At 41.2% G+C, this 19298-nt stretch overlaps 1 protein-coding gene across 1 annotated transcript in view; it reads right to left on the minus strand.

The window, feature by feature from the left end:
* Window positions 1–10806, minus strand: part of Dennd11 (DENN domain containing 11) — a 40805-nt gene extending 29999 nt beyond the window's left edge. The window contains exon 1 of the mRNA XM_046434194.1: window positions 10539–10806. Coding sequence (XP_046290150.1) covers window positions 10539–10806 — 268 coding nt within the window. The remainder of the gene's footprint in view (window positions 1–10538) is intronic.
* Between the last annotated feature and the right edge of the window lie 8492 nt (window positions 10807–19298).

Raw genomic sequence — 19298 nt, forward strand, 5'->3', positions numbered from 1 at the left:
TTATGGAGCATCTTAAGGGATTAATTTTATAGAAGGCATTTTTGTATTTTTATTTTTTTTAACAATTGCTAAGCTGCAAGCTGTCCTCAATATCCTCTCTACCTTTCTCATATGGACTAAAACTCACCGTTTTTATATTGGTTTATGGCCTCCCAAATGAAGACTGTTTCTCAGTACCTTCTTGCATGCAGGCTATGTGAGTAAATTCTAGCCAGCAGAATGTGGACAGAAGTATGTAGTTTCTAGACTGTGCCTGAAAGAGAAGAAGTTGCCCTTTTCTCCATTCTGCTGTCTGGAATGTGGACGTGGTGACATAGCATGGCAGAGAAGATGGAATCATAAGCCAAAATAAGCCCACATCACTGGATGACTCCGGGGGATCTGAGCCAGTATTCCACCCCTCCGCCAGCTACCTACAGTCACGTGAAAAAGAAATGAAATCCTATCTTGACTAAACCACAGTTAATTCGGATTACTGGCATTTATGGCCAAACCTATGTCCTACTTAATACAACTGACCTAGAGGATAAAATCCCCAACCCTTAGCTGGTTCTCAACGGCCTCCTTGTTCCTCTGTGCCTGATAAATCACAGAAATGGAAAGAACCCAAGGGAGGAAATGACATCCTGTTGGTTACAGGATGGACTTCTAGATGGGTTCAAGTCCCTCTGCGTTGAGAGGAAGGTCCATCAGGACCAGGATGGTGAATCATGTAACGGGACAGAGGCTCCAGAATGCCACTCTGGCAAGAGTCGTCTTAACCCCACAGGAAGTACATTTCTGCTAGCATATTCCTTGAATGAAAGGAAAGCAGATACAGCTACAGTGGCCCTTATCCCAACCTATTATAATGTCTTAGATGTCTATCTTGAGGAGTCTGTGAACTTCTAAAGGCAGGAACTCTGCTTGTTTGCCTTCACATCTCAACAAATCACAGTGCCTAGCACAGGCCAGGAAGGGAATTTTTAAAAATCTAAACAAAATAAAACAACAAAAAAAAAAACCCACAAAACAGTTTAAAAGCTAATCGATGAATCAGTATTAATACCCTGGAATTGGTAAATACTGTGGTTATGAAGGAACATGACCTCATTGTGTCTGAGGTCTTATATCTACAACCTACTTTCAAATGGCTCAGAGAGGAGGGGGATATATATCTATATCTGTTTATGATAAGTTCCACTAATTTCATTTGCTTAGTTTGTGTCATATAATTGATATATTAAGGAACAATTTGAACACAGAGAACCTCACATTTGCTTACACAATAGGCTCAATAAAATCCTAATGAAAACCCCACAACATTATCTAGCGCATATTGACAAATTAATTCTAAAGTTTGTATGGAAAGGCAAAAGACCCAAAATAGTCAACACAATTCTGAAGAATAAAGTTGGAAGACTAAAATTATCCAATGTCAAGACTTAGTATAAAACCACCATAATCAAGATAATATGATATTGGAGAAATATCAGAAAAAAAATTAGTGGAATAGAACAGGAAATCCAGAAACAGATCCATAGCAGTATATTTGACACATCTTTGCCATAAAGCAAAGGCAATGGAGAAAAGAGTCTTTTCAACAAATGATGTGGGGTGTGTGAACATCCACGTGCAAAAAAAAAAAAAAAAAAAAAAACTGGATACAGACCTTATGCCTGTCACAAAACTTAATTCAATATGCATAGCAGACCCAACCATAAAATGCAAAATCATAAAACCTTCTAGAAGATTTTCCTAGGAGAAAATCTAGTCTTAGGTTTAGCAATGAGCTTTTAACTACAATACCAAAAGTACAAAACCATGAAAGAAAAATTGATAAGGTGAACTTCATTAAACTTAAAAACTTATAATGTGTGAAACACACTATCAAGATAATTAAAAGAAAAGCCAGTGTGAAAGAAAATATTCACTAAATATATAACCAATAAATGACTGTTTTCCGAACCACACAAAGAATTCTTACAATCCAACTATTAGAAAACAAACAATCCAATTTTTAAAATAGGCAAAAGACCTGGACACTTTATCAAAGAAGGTAAACAACAGCAAATAAGTATATGAAAAAATGTTGATCATTATACCTCATCAGGGAATTATAAACTAAAACAATGATGAGATACCACTAGGCTCCTATTAGCATGGCTAAAATTTAAAACATACAATGTTGACAAGAATGTGGATGAAGAACTCTCATTTATTTCTGGTGCAACCAAACAGTACTGTAGGGCCACTCTAAAAGATAGTCTGGTGATATCTTTACAAGACTAAACATAGTCTTATCATATGACCCAGTAGTCATGTTTCCTTGTAGTTATCCAAATGAGTTGAAACCTATATCCACACAAAAACCTACAAACATATTTATGGGGGCAGTTTGTCCACAATTGCCCCAAACTGGAAGCAAAAAAAATGTCCTTCTGTAAGTAAATGAATAAACAAACCGTGGGATATCCATAAAATGAAATAGTGTTCAGAAATAAAAAGAAACGAGCCATGGAGTCATGAAAAAATATGGAGAAACCCTAAATGCATACAGTCAAAAAGACTATCTACTGTATAAGTCCAATCATGTGACATTCTTGACAAAGGCAAAATTATAGCCACAGTAAAATAATCCATGAGAAGGGAGGAATAAGCAGGTAGTGCACAAGGGATTTTTAGGACAGTGAAGCTACTCTGTATGTTACTGATATGGTGGATAGATAATCTCTCTGAATTCTTTAAAACCCACAGAACGGTACAGCAGAGTGAACCCTAATGTAAAGGTTAATAAATTCATACAATAAGGTAATAATATTGGCTTATCAATTGTAACAAATAAACCATACTAATGAAAGATGTTCATATCAGAGGGAAACTATATATGGAGTTGGGGGAGGTGGTATAAAGGGAATCTTCTGTACTTTCTGCTTAAAGTTTTCTCTGAGCCTTAAACCACCTTAATGGGTACTGAGTCATCACCAGAACCCTATTCTCCTTAAACTACCCTTAATGAGTTTCATCTCACAGATCATCCTGCAAGCTTTATTGTATTTTATTTCTTTGAAAACTAGCAAACCATCAAATCATCAATGGTTGTTACAAAGCCCCATGTGCTACTTTTTGGCTCTAATAAAATACTTTTGTCAAGGAAAAAAAAAATTAATTTAAAAAATTTAATTGATGAGTTAACCTAGGTTAATTGCCCTAGGATGGCAATGATATTATGGCTATACAGAAAAAAAAGCCTTAGATTTATATTGAAGTATTGAGAAATTAAAAAGTCATGGCAACTCACTTTCAAATAGCTCCACAAAGATAAATGTATATAAATATAAAATATCCACCACATACACAGTCAGTTCTTCTATAACACTTGATAAATGTTCCAAGACAATGATATCAGAGAATAATTTGATTGTAGGGAATTTCACATTTGTTTACACATGATCATAAGAAACTGTGAATTCAGAAAACAATATTCATGAACCATGAAGGAAAACCCCAAAATTCACCTTAGACTTGTACCTGCCACCTCAGGTCACCATGTATCATGAGCCACTCCTACCTACCTCTAGTGTCACAATTTTCCATTGCCTTCAGATAGCCCTTCTTCTACTATTTCACTGTGACTTACAAATCCAACCCTTCTGACACTCCCATACACAAGCTCCAGGTCTTTCAAAGGTGAAGTTCCATCTTTATTTAGTATGTATGTGTTTTATAACTATTTAATGTAGGCAAAAAGTTTTATCATTTGTATTAACTTCGTTTTTTTAAAAGAAAAAATATGTCACTGACAAAGTTTAAAAAAAAAAAAAATATATATATATATATATTAGTTGTTGATGGTCCTTTATTTGCTTATTTATATGTGGTGACAAAGTTTTTGAGGGCTTGTCTGTGACTCTGTTTTTCTCAGGAGCCCTGTGATTTTTCATAGCAGAGAGAATTTTGGAGCAGGTATTTCAAGTTCAAGGAAATTGATGATGTAAGGACCAAGGCAATATGGCAACTGTCAACAGATGGGACTCTATGTGAAGGAGATACAGATTCTCACATTAATATCCTTTCAACTTTTCTGAGATTGAATGAATTTAAACATACAGATTTGGAAAAACAATTCAAATAGTAGAAATGGGAAACATAAAGGACTTTGCAAAACCAAACCAATTGAGAGAATGTATGATAGCCAAAAAGAAATAACATGACTTGAGGTTGCTCTTCTATAGAAATACTCCAGACTGGAAACCAAAGTATATATGGAACATACAGGGGTTTAAAGGAAAGCACAAAATTGCAAAAAAAAAAAAAAAAAAAAGCATTTCTTATAGGAAGCCATTTAATGGCAGAAAAACCTTACATTGAATGCCACCTATCATTCATACTCTATGCTCTGAGCTTTTTCAAATATCCTCATTATATTAATGAAAACTTAACCAAGAAGCTGGAATCTGGAAGGATTGAACAAGAGAATCCTCAAAAAGAGGAGTTGCCTCTGACAACGTGCCCTTCCCTAACCTGTTCTTCTTCCAAACCCACATCCTCCCTCTTCTTGGGCCACATCTTGGGCCTATCCCAGGTACCTGTGGACACTGCCTCACCTCTTCTGCAAAGATAATTTACAAGGAGGAGTTCACAAGACCAAGGGAGGAACAAATGCGGCAATCTGTATTGTGTACATTCAGCCTGTCACTCAATAAATATTGGTGGAGCATAACTCGTCAGCACAGTGCCAGGTGCTCAGCTCATGCAAAAGCACGTGTGTCCTTGTTTAAAGGAACCTGGACTAACAGATTGCTGGGCTGGCAGCTCAGTTACCAGGGAAGCCAGAAAGGCTGTGGATGTACAGATGGTCTGAACTCTGCTACTTCAGTGCTCCAAAAGTCAGCCTAGTGGGTGTGCATGAGAGGGCCTCCAGAGTTGGTGTTTTAGAAGAGTCTAGGCGAAGCGAGATAGAGGCTGTACCATCTACATAAAGGATTGCCTCTGTCTTCCAACTATTCTGCTTAAATGTGAAATGGCCTTACCCCTGGGGCATTCAAGAATTCATCAACCATCATTTTTGAGGAATAAAAGACTGCGGCTACTGTTACTGCTGCCTCATAAAAAGTCCCTCTTAAAATATTTAAGGTAGAGAAACTAGTGCTCTTGAACTAAAATGATCTCTAATGGGAACTATGTGATTTTTTTTCTTTCTCTTTCCTCTGTTGGGTGGCTCCAGTCAAGCACTTCCTCTTGAGATCTTCATATACTGAATGGTGACTGCCCCAGCTTGACATCCTCTTACAGCTCCTCTGACCCAAGAGTGGACTGAACTCTCTACAGTTCCCTCCAACATATGTCTTCAGTTTAATCTGTCAGCTTCCTCCCATTAGTGTACACACACATATCCCCTAATTCCAGCCAGAAAATAAAAGGGAATCTTGTCTCAGCAATTAAGGCAAAAATCCAAGAGCATTCTTGGTCCTGACAACACAATTCTTTTATATAAATCACCTCTTTAGGGACCACCAAATCCCAGAGATGGAAGAAACTTCAACAGAGTAATTGGTTCAGACCCCAACCTGCCCATATCAATTGACTTTTGACTTGAAACTCTTAACACCAAATAGGATGAGGGCACATGCAAAGCAAAGAGAGAAAGAGTCAATATAAAGAGCCCTGAGTTAGGCAGAACTTAATCCTGGTGATTGCAAGTCAGCCATATGTCAGTCTGTGGCTGAATTTTTACATAGAAAAAAATTTTTACATAGAAAAAAAATTCCAATTCACAGACCCCATCTGATTTCTTACTGGAAGTGAATGGGGTGGTGGATTATAGGGAAATAATGCAGGTCCCGGAGGCAGGTAGACCCTGGCTCTGGCCCCACCGCTCTGACCAGCCCACTTCATAGCTTTGTGCATCTGTTTTTCTCATCATTACAATGAAGACTGTTGGGAGAATCTGAGGCAAGGTCCATAAAGCCTGTAGCACATACTGGACATGCAGCAAGTGGTAGATATTATGATGCCCTCTCCAGTTTTTCTTCCTATAGATTTCAAGAAGGAAAACTTAACTTACAACAGATGGCTACAAACTGGCTTTCCCTTTAAAAACCACAAACTGGTGAAGTTCCAATAGCCAAGGAAAGATTCTGCCAGTGTGGGATTCATCAAATCAATCACAACTGCATTCAAAATCAACCACAATTGTATTCCACTGACATCTGATGGAAAACACAGAGAAAGCACAGTGACCTAGGAGGCTTCCTTGTTGGGCATCAGAACAGGCTTTTCCTTTGCCTGTGAGCTTGCCCTTCTCAGCACTGCTCTTTGCATTTCCAAATTTTTCCATTCTCACTCACTCTGTCACTACACCACCCCCCATTGCTGGGGCCATTTATTATCTGAACCAAGTCAGCTGACCTGGGCAGGTTCCAAGCTATGCCTTAGGCACCAGACCAAACCCTAAACTCACTGTGCCTTTCCACTGGCTCTGTTGTTAAAAGAAATGCTATATCTTCTTGACTGTACAAGAAATCTATGGAGATTAAAATTAGTATTGTGAGCAATTGAAAATATGCCCATCTGACATAAGCATGGAGCCTCTAGGTGCACTAAATGAAACAGGCGATTAGATATAATTCGGGCATTGGCTAGAGGCTGACGGAGAACAGATAGCAATTCTCTTCTAATCTGGAAGACTAAAAGAAGAAACAGCTTGAAAACCTTACCAGATGATATGACTTACAACCATTTTCTCCCCTTCCAAGTCATCCCAATATAAACACACAAAGCATAGAAGTTTCCCCCAGATACCCACAAAACGGCTCTGGGTGAAATGTAGAGGTGTAAAATGAATCTCATAGAGAAACAATAGAAATAGGTGGACTCAGGTGACCATGAACTGCAGGTCCAAAGCTTCATCAACTTCAGGCCCACACATAGTCCTGGCGCACTGGGGAGATAGCTACTGCCATCACCACGGGGCATCCCAAGTGTAACAAAATCTTTTCTTTTAAGCAGAGAAGACAAAATATAACTAGAATCCCAAAGAACAAAATAAAAACTAAAATCAGGAACTAAATTATGGGGTTAACACAATGAAAAAGCAATATTCTGGCTGCCAACCCCTTCCACTTGGCTTGCAGAATTAGCATCTGGGCCTGATTTCAATAGCAGCTTTGTAGCCCAGACAGCCAGTACCACCATCCTACAGCTAGCTCCCTGCTCCAGATAAAGTGGGTGCATGTGTGTGTGTGCGTGCGCAAGTGTGTGTGTATGTATGTGTGGGTGCTTGCAAGAATACATGCTGACATGCACCTCACCTTGAACCCAAAGCCCCTAGTATATGTATCATTTATAGATCCAACAACTAAAATTTCAAGCCATGAGTCCAGTGAAAATAGTCTTTGTTTCTACCTTTTCTGATTTTTCTTACAGATGCCCTATCCAGCTTTCCAAAACTTGTATCTAAAGTGTAAAAGAATTTTTCTTATTTTCATTCACCAGCTGGAGAATCACTGAGCAGATTCTTGCCCAAAGACATTCTAAGAGATCCACTTTTCCCTCACACTCTCTTAAATCAACTTCCTTACAGATGAACCACAGCTATGGTTCTCTCCTCTCCCATTCAGCCTCTCCCTCCCCTCCCCCTCTCTCCCCACCCCCCCAACCCCAGATTTGGACACCTACAACAGTAAGCCACACTGGGTGAGAGGATGCATGAAATGCCCATGACCTGGGCAGTAAGTGACCTATGAATGGAAACTGAGGGCATGGGTGGGAGACTTGAGGGAGAGACTAAGCAGAGAGAGAAAAAGTATAGACAAATCCTCCCACCTAGCAATTTCTGTGATATGCTCAGATTTTGGTAAAGAAGCAGTATTCCCCTTTTCTACTTTTGGAAACACAGGCTAAAGGAGGGCAAAAGTCTGGCTGGACCAATATTAAGTAGGAAAATACAGCAGATTTGCCTCAGAAGAGTAAGGAAAACCATAGTCCAAAGTTAGGAGATACAATTATGGTCCCTCCAGCACATGAGGTACCTGTAGGCCTCATCTCTCCTGAACCTGACTTCCAAAAACACCACACAGGACCACCAGGTACTTTCTGACGGCCATCGTCCTAAAGCTAAACTTTGAGGCCCAGTGAACTTCAGTAACATTTATTCACTTGTCTTCTACTTTTAAAAGTCGTGCCATATAACTTTATCTCATCTAAGTACTATCCTATTATTTTTTACAGAATGAAAAGTGCCATTAGGATTGGGATAGATAAAAGAGAGACAAGTTTACAGAAAAAAACAACTGCTCCCCTCCCACCAAAATACCAATGAAAGCTAACAGTGCTCACACACAGCATGCCTCTCTCCTTCTTCCTCCTAGATCCCTATGTAAGTAATGATGGGATCTTAAGGAGCAGAGGTTCAGGCAGTGTAGCCTACTAGAAAGAAACTCGACAGAGTCATGTATTTATTGGTTAGTTAACATTTCCAAAGTACTTTGCCATCCTTGGTGTGTATCCTACATATAATCATCAATTTATAAATTATAATTAAATCAAACAGGATTATAGTAAAATACCTGCACAAAGTGTCACAACATTAGTTATAATACATACTTTCCACATCAGCCTTAGTCTGAAAGTCATTTCACATATCCACTCCATACATACAAACCCACAAAACCATTCTTACTGTCTGTGACTGACAAAGTATTACAGAAGGCCCTAGCTCTTGGGTGCCTTTATAAATTGATTGATGCCAATTATAAAATGATCAACACAAATAATTGACAAATACCAATAACTGATCAATTATCAATATTATCAGCTCTGTGATTAGCATAGGATTTTCTTTTCCTGTTCCTAGGCTTATCATCAGAGAGCTACCACTACTGAATCAGACTCATTAATGATCTCTTTCCATTTCTTCAATTACTTTTAAATACTTGCCAGTACTTTTAAATACTTACTTTTAAATACTTATACGCCCATCTATTTACCTGGTGATGGGGTAAGAAATAAGGAATATAATTTGTTACAAAGTACCTAATTTTGTCTAGAATTAAAGGTTGCTTTGGTCAAAAAGCCCAATATTTTTCATACTGTTGGTATCTGGAAATCCCAATCATATTTGAATCAAGCAGCACATGTAATAAGCTTAAAAAAGAAAAAAAAGGTAGAAAATACCAATATGCACAATGTAGAAGGGGTCTGCACTATTTCATGAAATTTTGATTTCCATTGGGTACATTGTCTATGATGGAAGTGTATTGGCTGTGAAATGTTTCATATGGTGGGTCAAATAAAAAATTTGAAAGCCACTGGAATGGGGCAAAAGAATTAACAGGATTCAGAAAGGCATGAGTTCAACTCCCCACAAAACTTGTCACCAAAAGAGGGACTTACTCCTGGGTGAATCCCACATTCTGCCAGTGACTTGCCAGCTCCAAATCCTTTACCAAAGTTAAGTTACCCTGCCTGGAAGCCATCATCTTCTATCAAATCTGAGTCCCCTCCTCCAGATCAGAACGTTTTCCCTCCATCCCTTCCCACACCACCCCTACCCACAAGCCTGGAAGGAACACCCCAGAAAGCAGCAAATACGTTCCCTTCCAGACAGGCACTCCAAGCTCCAGGAATCCCAGGAGAGATGGACAGGGCTACATGCCTGGGTGCTCTTAGGCCCTAGATTAAGCAAGACTCACGCCTTAAACAAATCCTTCCCCTAGTTCTGAGCAACAGAACAGCTATCGGGTTTAGACGCCCCTTTCAGACCATTAGGTCTCTCAGAGACCTATCTATGCTTTCACTTCTTATTCCCCATAGAATCTCTCGCTCTTAGAAAGCACGGGCCCTTACTGGTTAGTTAGCTTAAAATCATGTGAGACAACCTTTTAATTCTCCAAACATCCCAGAAAGCCTATCCGGGAAGCCCTCTCCTTCAATTGGACTTTCATGGATTCTCTCAGCCCCATCCCTGAATGCTCTCGGTAATAATTCCTCAAAATAACGCCGTCAGGGAAAGTGAAGTTGGCTGCTAGGAAAGTTACGGTGGTGGGGCGGCCGGCAGAGAGGGCGGACACCCTGGGACCGGGAAGCTTGGACCTGCAGTTGGAGGAGGCGTTCACCTGGGAGCTCCTCTCTACGTGAAAAATCTTCTAGCCAAGAAAGAAAACAAAAGCCAACGTGCCTGGGGCCACCCGCCGGATCCGCCACCACTGGAGCAGCGCAAACAGGACTGTGGGGACGAGGCACGGGCTGGGGGAGCTGAGAGCTGCGGCGGGACGACAGGAGCCGAGGGCCGGCGGGGCTGGGAACAAAGCCCCGGGGTTCGCTCCGAGGGGGGCGCGCGGGACCTCCCGAGGCGCTGGTCTCTGCGGACGGGGGCTGGCGGCACGCTGCCCCCTCCACGCGCTCCGCGTAGCCCCAGAGCCGAAGGGCTGGGGTCGACGGCTAAAGAAGGCAGGTGTGCAGGTGCGAGTGCGCGCGCAGCGGCTGCCCCTGCGCCCCCCAAAACCTGGGGGCGGTCGGACCCTCTCCCCGCCCCTCGGTCCCGGAGCCGCTCTCACCCGAGCGAGGATCGAAGGTGACCACAAACACGGCCACCACCTGGTCCTCCTCCACGTCGCCCAGCTCCAGGCGCCCGGGCTGCAGCAGCACCTCGGAGGGAGCCGGCTCCTCGGGCTCCCGCCTCCGGGGCGGCTCCGCGGCCCGCCGCGCGCCCCCGCCGCAGCCCCGGGCCCGGCCTCCCGCCTGCAGCTCCGGGGCCTGCGGCAGCGAGACGGCGGGGCCCTCGGCCCAGCGCAGCAGCGGCGCCGCGTCTCCCTGCTCCACCATGGCGAAGCGAGGAGGAGCCGCGGGCGCGAGGGGCGGGGCGGGCTCGGGCACTCCCCTCGCCGCGCCCCCGCCCGCGCCCGCCGGGCTCGCGCTGCCCGGGCCCCGTCGGCCCCGGACGCCCGCCCTGCGCCCACTGCCCTCCAGCCCAGGCGCCCTTCTCTGGGAGCCCGACGAGGCGTGGCGGAGCAGGCTCCGGCGCCCCGCGGCCTGGCTGGAGGCTTCGTGTGTGCATTTACGTATGTGGGTGCTCGTCACTGGGAGAGTGGTGCAGGACGCGCATCCCTGGGTCTGTCCACCTGCGCGTGGGTGAAGCGCTTTCCCACTAGGATTCGTGGTATAAATGTACCACTCTGAATTTTTTATACGTCACCTTTATTTTTAAAATCCCATGGTCCTAAAGACCATGACACTCGTATTATATAATACTGAACGTGTGGCAAAATGTGCTCCTAAGCTGGGAAGGAAAGCAGAGGAACCCTGGCTACTCAGGTGTTTTGAATATACACAAATAAAGCCTGAAGGGGGTAATGGGGTTGGCATTTGGAAATTTTCTTCTGTTTCTGTAGCAAACCAATTAAGATGCAAATTATTTATTTCCTGATGTATCTACAACTCAAGGGTATTAAACTAGGGGGCGCTGAGGCACTTTGGGAGGTATTCCCACAAAAGATCAGGAACACCCTAAATTGTATGGTCTTGGAAACTAAGGATTTTCTATGGAACCCCCTTTTGAAATTTTAAAAATAAAAATGTGAATACCTCAACCCTTGGGGGTCAATGTGATAGCTATGTAACTTTCAGTGGAAGTATAAACACGAAATAAGATTAGCCATGAAAATGAGAAAAAATGAGGTGGCAAGAGAGAATTGCTCAGATACACAATTCATCCAAGGTTCAGGCAGGCCCCACAGCGCCTGTTTTCAGAAGGACTCAGTGAATTTATGTGTTAGGTGTTGCTCCAGGCCAGTTATGAAGATCCATGTCCTACGTGACCAAGATATAATAATATGATTTAATCCTGTTCCCAAGAAGATAATCAATGACCACCTAAGCTTACTGCTTTGGTCCAAAATCTATGATTTAACCATGAAACATTTTACCCTAAAGAGTAAAGATTGCTCCCATCATTTCTATATTTAGTTCAACCTGACTCCCATGGCCAAGGGCAAGTAAGTGACCATCTATCACTCTCTCCATGGAGCATATAGATAGCAACTGCAATGGAGGGGGAGCTCCTGTACAGTCCAGTCAAGGCCAGGGTGAGGGCAGCCAAGGCCATTTGGCTCATTCAAGGGCCCACCACTCTGGGTTTTACACAAATTCTCCAGGCCAGACACTGAGGAAGTTGCTACTTCAGAAGACCAGACAAAGACCACACAGTCAAAGCTTCTGAAATTTTTATTTTTAAATATAAAAAAGGGGTTCATAGAAGACGCTTAATTTCTAAAGTCATCAGCTTTAAGGCAAATGGACTTTCTCTTTGTCCCCTGAAGGACTTCTTTTCCTGATCTTTTGGGGGTAATATCTGCACCCTAAAAAGCCTCAACACCTCCTAATTTAACACCCTCAGGCTGTACATATACCAGGAAATGAATGTATAGTATCCATCCCTATCAGAAAAGCAAAATTTCCAATCCACACCCCAAACCCATTTTCAGTCTTCATTTAAGTATAAGTATATTCTAGCTCACCAACCATTATGTCTATCTTTATATTCCTAGTACCTAGTAGGCGCTCAAAAAATATTTGTCAACAAAGTAAATGAATGAAAGTAGAGAATTATACCCCTATACAATAGAACCTCTTGCCATGCTTTATCTAGTATCTTGCACTAGTAGCAGATGCTCAAAAATGTTAGTGATATGGTGACATCCCCTCTTAGCACACACATTCACAGTCTGAAAGAGGCTTTCTACCTGATCATCAGGTATATCTTCTGTTTCTACTGAATTTCATTAGGTGATCAGAAGGGAACTAATTGAATTTAGCTATTAGAACAGCTCTGCTGGGCAACAAGCATGGAAGACCAGAAGAGGAGGAGCAAGAATCATACAGAGGTCCTAGGTTAATATAATATTTCAAAATGCATTCACCTAGAACACTGCTTGTCTAAATTTTAAAATAAATTCATTTTACTTTCCTAAAAACAAAACAGTAGGGCAAATGCAATCAGCCTTTCAGGCTGGGGACTTATAATTGAGAGGTGGCAATGCCAGGTTAAAATGCATTCACATTTTTCAGGTTCTTGATAATTTTATGTTCATGTTTTGTGATTTAATCTAATTATGCTTTCAAAATATATGTTGGTCATTTGTGATTCCTCTCCAGTGAACTCTGTCCATTTAGTTTCTTAACCTACTCAACACTTATGTTGGTAAAAGTGTAGACAACCTTTTCATTAAATTGTTATTCAATAATTGCTACACCACAAATGGCATTGTCCTTTCAATTCCTGTGACTTATAATTCACCTTTAAAGTATAATGTTAAATTACTATGTTTGCCAATCTGTGTATCCTTAGTCACTGCTCTGTCTGTACTTACACTAATACCACAGTAATTTAACCATTAAACATATATTTAAAATTTTATTTCTAGGAAAAGTAGTCTTATTTCTTTATGCTTCTTTTAAAAAATCCCCCAGCCATTCTTTATTAATTTTTCATGTGAACTTTACAATCATTTCTTCCAGTTTCAAGAAAAAGTGAGACTTTTCATTTAAATTGCATGAGCAAGACATATTTCCTGGAGAAGAAACAATATCTTTAAATCAAGTCATTTCTTTTGCAGGAAGAGTCTTCCATCCACGTAAGGCATATGTAGCCCTGCATTGTGACCAGTCTGCATAATTAGTGAACCAGGACAAATACTGGTGATCTAGACTGGAGTGCAGATTATGGGAAAAGAGGAGTTGCAACAAAGGATGAAAATAGTAAAAATGTGAATGGGCAAGAAGAGAGTAATGTTCCAATATGGAACATCTATATCCTTATCTGTCATGTGAACTAAAATTCCACAGCCAAATGGATTCTGAGAGGACCTAAGCCCAGGTTATCCAGCCTCCAGATAACCTCCATCCTCCCAGTGGCCTACCATCTATTTTATACATTGTATCTATTTTACTAGTTACAATGTTTCAGCTTTGTATGCACAATGTTCCCTTCACTCCCAGGTCATCTGTGCTGCAGGCCATGTTGGGATAGCCCAAGTTTAAGGTGGAGTAAATCACATGCCACAGATGCTGTGTTCAAGTTGGGCTAGGAATAGTAGAGGCATTAACATGTTCAAAGTTACTAAATTATTTAAAATCAACACATCTTTTCCTTTTAGTCCTAGTTTTAAAATTTGCATTGGGGTTGAAAATTAAACATTTTGAAACCTCATCAAAGTTATCCATTCTTTAACAGTGTTCATCATAGGGATAAATGGAATGCAAATATGCTTGACTACTCTGCAAATACTGAATGAATGCCTACTGTGTTCCAAGTTCTGCTCTAGGTAATGAAAATAGAGCCGCAAACAAGAGTTGAGCACTGCCATCATGAAATTTAGGTTCTGTTGGGGATGATTTTTTAAATTAACCATGAAATATGTAATATATGATGTATTGATAAGTTTTATGCAGGAATGTGACACAGAGCAAGGGGCCAGAGAATGGATTGCGAAGCATAGTTTTAGGAAAGACATCTCTGGGAAGTGACCTTTGAGGGGCAAGTGATACCTGTGAAGAAAGACAAGTCAGAAAGAGCAAGTCAGTCAGAGAAAAGGTCCTGGGACAAATAAGATGTTGGCAGCTGTAGGAACAGCAAGGAGAGCAGAGGCGAATGTGTGCCGGGGGAGATGCTGGAAGAAGTTGAACAGGTTGGGGTGGGTTCTATCGCCCTGTGGGACTCGATGCAGGGTTAGCTCTGTAATTCTGAGTGAAATTGGAAGCAGTGGAGGATTTGAGTACAAGAATGTCATGATCTCACTTACTTTTCAGGAGGAGTCCATTAGCAACTAGATGTAGAATAGAATGCTGTGAGGTTAGGGTGAATACAGTGGACCCCTGCTGGAGGTTTTTGCCTCTAGGGAAGACGTAAGGATAGAATTGAAAAGATTTCTCCCAGGTTTGAAACCAGATTTAAAGATAGGTAGTTAGTGTAGTTAGGTAAATCGGGTCTAATATTGAATAAGATAAATAAAATGGAGGCCATTATAGAGAATGGAGTCCAGGAAACCAGAGCAGCACTTGGGGAAATTGAAATGTTAATGTCCCCAAGGCCTTGGGAACCCATTCTAAGGAACTGTTAAAGAAACAGCTCCCAGCAAACAGGGAAATGCTGATCAGAAGCTGCACCAGGCCCTTCTTGCCCAGATTACTCTTTCAGCCCACCTATCTCCCACCTTTTGGGCCTTCCCACCTGCATTCTATCACTGCAAGATAACGGAGAACAAAGGACAGGAATGTGGGAAAGCTGAAAGAAGACCTTAGCTATCTCAGATTCTCCTTTTGGGTACCCTTATTCCCGGGGAGAAGTCTTTTCTGCTGTCCTTTAATAAAGCTTCTACTTTCTACTCTAAACTTGCCTCAGCGTGCTTCTCTGGTGTTGTACTTCAGCATTCGGGGAAGCAAGGACTCCTCACTGGTAAACAGCAGTAACAGGTTGAATGTAGGGTTGGTGGGGAGGGGAGGTACTCACCTATTGCCATTTACTGATATATGAAAAAAGTGCAGAAGGAGTAGGCTTCACTGGGAGGTTTGGACATGTTAAGACTGAGGTGCCTATTAGACATGCAAAGGGAGATGTGATAAGGCAGCTAAAATTTGAAGTTCAAGAAAAAAGTCTGAGACACAGATATAGATTCAGAAGTGACCTGCTTATAAATAGCATTTCCAGGTGGGGTGAATGATGCTCCAATAAAGTGAGTGTACCCAGGAAAAAGTCTGTGGAACTGAGTCCAGAGCCTCCAGAGTTTAGAGGCCAGAAAAATTAAGAGGGAAGAGCGAAGTGGTTCAAGCACTTTAGGGACTAGTTTTTAAAGCATGTATGTTTCTTTGGTCACTTGGTTACATTTTAAAACATTATTTTAACCATTTAATAAGCATCTATTCATGGCAAAAGATTAAATGTCAAACCTCACACAAGACTTCAATCACAAGACAGTGATTGCCTTCTCCTCTAATTCCCCAGTCCCACTCTGGCCATAGAGATAGCCACCTTTGACTAATTTAGAGTTTTCAGTGGTTACCCCTATGGAAAAGCTTTAATTCTGCTTTATCATATTCTTCAAATAAATAATTAAAAGTTTTCCTTAATTTTTTTATTAAGATAAAACTTCAGCATGGAGACCTTTCAGTCAGATCAAAAGTAAAAAGAAGAGGCTGAGAATGTTTGATCGAGTTACTAGTCCTTTGGAGGACAGAAGAGACAGTAAGTCAAGAGAGAGGCAGAAGTGCTATAGCTCCAAGAATGAGTATTTTTCATACTTATTCATTTCTTCCCAATCAAATTGTGTGTGTGTGTGTGTGTGTGTGTGTGTGTGTCTGCGTGCACACCTGCACAGAGGGAGGGAAGGTGAGAGATCTCACCTTCAGCTGCAGGGCTGGCCTTGGTATAGGTCACACAGTCAACCCATTATCTGCTCTAATTTTAGGGAATCTGGAAATAACCACAACCCAACTGAATAACAGGTCAGGCTAGTGAGTTCAGACTGAATTTTTAAAATATCTGCCTTAAAGTATAGGCAGGACATCATCAATCTCTAAATTATTGGACATCAGGTCAGAAATGTGTTCCTATTCTAGGAAGACTGTCTGTGGGCTGAAACACAGCTTATCTCTATTACAATAACCAAGCTGTTAAAAGGCTCTAGTTTTAGCCAAGGATAAGGTTTGGTGAGAGAATCAATTCATTAAAATTAGCTCAATTTTTTGAACAGGTAGATTTATAGATTTCAAATGAATGGATTGACCTAGATATTTTTTACCAATGGCATCAAAATACTCATTGGTAAAATGACCTTGTTATCATGGATTTGCTTTAAAATACCGTCACACCCACCCCAACAAAACTTCAGATATAAATTAAACAAGATTGTAACAATGCCCATAATGTTTGGAGCTAGGTTGTAATATATTGTGACTCCTTATACTATTTTCCTGTTTTTTGGTATGTTTGAACACTTTCATAAGAAACAGGATAGGAAAGGCAGCAGAACACAACAGACACTAGTATGGCAATATGTAAATCAGTGGATGTGTAACTGATGTAATTCTGCAATCTGTATATGGGGTAAAAATGGGAGTTCATAACCCACTTGAATCAAAGTGTGAAATATGATATATCAAGAAATTTGTAATGTTTTGAACAACCAACAATAAAAAATTTAAAAAAAACCTTATCTCACTAAAAAAAAAGTTATAAACAAAAAGCAGAGTATGGAAACCAGTAGTTTCCAATGGGAACAGTCTCATCAAATACATGACGATCTAACATCACTATTTTTTCAGAGTCTGAATGACTCAGTCTTAACTCAATCTTATGTAATGTGGTAGAGCTTATTCAGTCTGTTCAGATGTGTTTTGCAATTCACTCTCTGAGGTGACAATCAGTAATGTCCTTCCTTGAAGTGACAGACTCTCAAACAAGTATCTCAACATCCATAGCCTTAGTTTTAAACTTTTTCAAAGGAGCAATCTACCCCAAAGTTGAATGCAAGTTTCCAACTCTTGCAAAATCAATTGCAATAGGTAGATTTTCCTGTTTCCTCTTCTTTCCATCAGTGTGTTTAAAGCTTCAGAACCAAAGTTTGGACAGAGTGGAGTCTAGGCTCTTCTTCCTCTTCCTACAATGTGTCTGCAAGAGGTGAGCTTCCTCCAAGCCCATGGTTTAGGGGCTCAAATACAACCTATCAAATACAATCTGTCTTTCGTCTGTTCAACAACTTCTATTACAACTGGAAAAGTGAATGGTGCAAGTTTCTAATAGAATTACTGTTGATAAGAAGAGAACTAAACTATAACAATGACATTAGTTGCCTTCCTAGGCAAACAATATAGTCATAAATAGGAGTGATTAAGAATTAAAGCAAGGGAGAGAGAAAAGGAAAGGGGCTGATAATAAGAAATACCTAGTCTACCAGGTAATACCCTCTCAGCCTGCATTGGTGCCCTGCCTCCAGGCCTGAGGCACGCTCAGCATTGGGGATCAGGTCCTACTCCGTTGGAAGCAAAGCCAGCTCCCAGCTGGCCCAGAGAGGCAGGAATGACAAACTGTGGGGCTGTGACTGGAAACTGATCAACACCATCATCTGGCCCACTGATCTCTAAGCAAGAAACGCACGCCTAGGCCCAGAATTTCAATAGATTGCAATTCCTTTACTGGTAACCTGTGAGTCTTCCCTCCCCTTTGATGCTTCTTATGGGCCCTCACGGGATACTGAATCTCTGATACAGGTGAGCAGTGAGCCACTGCATGCTAGAATGATCCAGGACAGTTTGGGTGGCTGGGAGGGAGTAAGGAAGGGCCAAGGCAGGGTCACATGGTGCACCTACCTGCAAAGCTCAGTTTTTAACTGAATAGACACTTTCTCATCTTCCTAGATGGCTTTCATTTGGGTTGCCCTCTTCAGGAATTCTGGTTGGAAATGGGGAAACAATGGAACAAGAGAAAGTGGTGCAGGATCCGTGGAATAGGGAAGTGGTGACAAGCAATGGGTAAAATAAGACTGTCAAGAGAAGGGAAGTTTGTTTCAAACCCATGGAGCTGCCTAGGTTCCCTCCACACCTCCTTCCCTGCACCTTGTTTATCTAGTAAACAATTCCTCTATGCCAGCTGCATCCCTCTAGATCCTCTTAATGGTATTGTGTCATTTTCCTTTTTTATAAACTCACTTTCACGTGGTTTTCTCCTATAAAGTGGTATTTCTGGGGTTTGTTTTCTTTTTCTTTCAGACATATATGTACACACGCACACACACACATTGTGTAATGTTATCATTGTGTAATGATAACCATAATCAAATTAATTAATAAATCCATCACCACCCATGTTGTATGTTAGCTCCCCAGAATTCATTCATCATACAACACATGGTACTTATCCTTTGACCAACTTCTCCCCAGCCCAGGGCAACCACAGTTCTACTCTGCTTCTGTGAGTTGGACTTTTTAGGTTCCATATATTAGTGAGATCATACAGCATTTGTCTTTCTGTGTCTAATTTATGTCTCAGCAAAATGTTCCCTAGGTTCATCTGTGTTGTCATAAGTGGCAGGATTTCCTTCTTTTAGAGGCTGAATACTATTCTATTGTATAAGGTACCTCATTTAAAAAAGTCCACTGACCATCAATGGACAATTGAGTTATTTCCATATCCTAGATATAGTGAATAGTGCTACAGTGAACATGGGTGCAGAGGTCTCTTTGAGCTTCTGAATTCATTTCCCTTGAGTGTACACCCAGAAGAAGAGAGATTGTTGGGTCATTTGGTGGCTTTTACTTCAAAGAGT

The sequence above is a fragment of the Marmota monax genome, unplaced genomic scaffold (genome assembly GCF_021218885.2).
Source record: "Marmota monax isolate L192 unplaced genomic scaffold, Marmota_monax_Labrador192_F-V1.1 WCK01_AAM20220418_F8-fsc00122, whole genome shotgun sequence".
NCBI classification, from domain to species: domain Eukaryota; kingdom Metazoa; phylum Chordata; class Mammalia; order Rodentia; family Sciuridae; genus Marmota; species Marmota monax.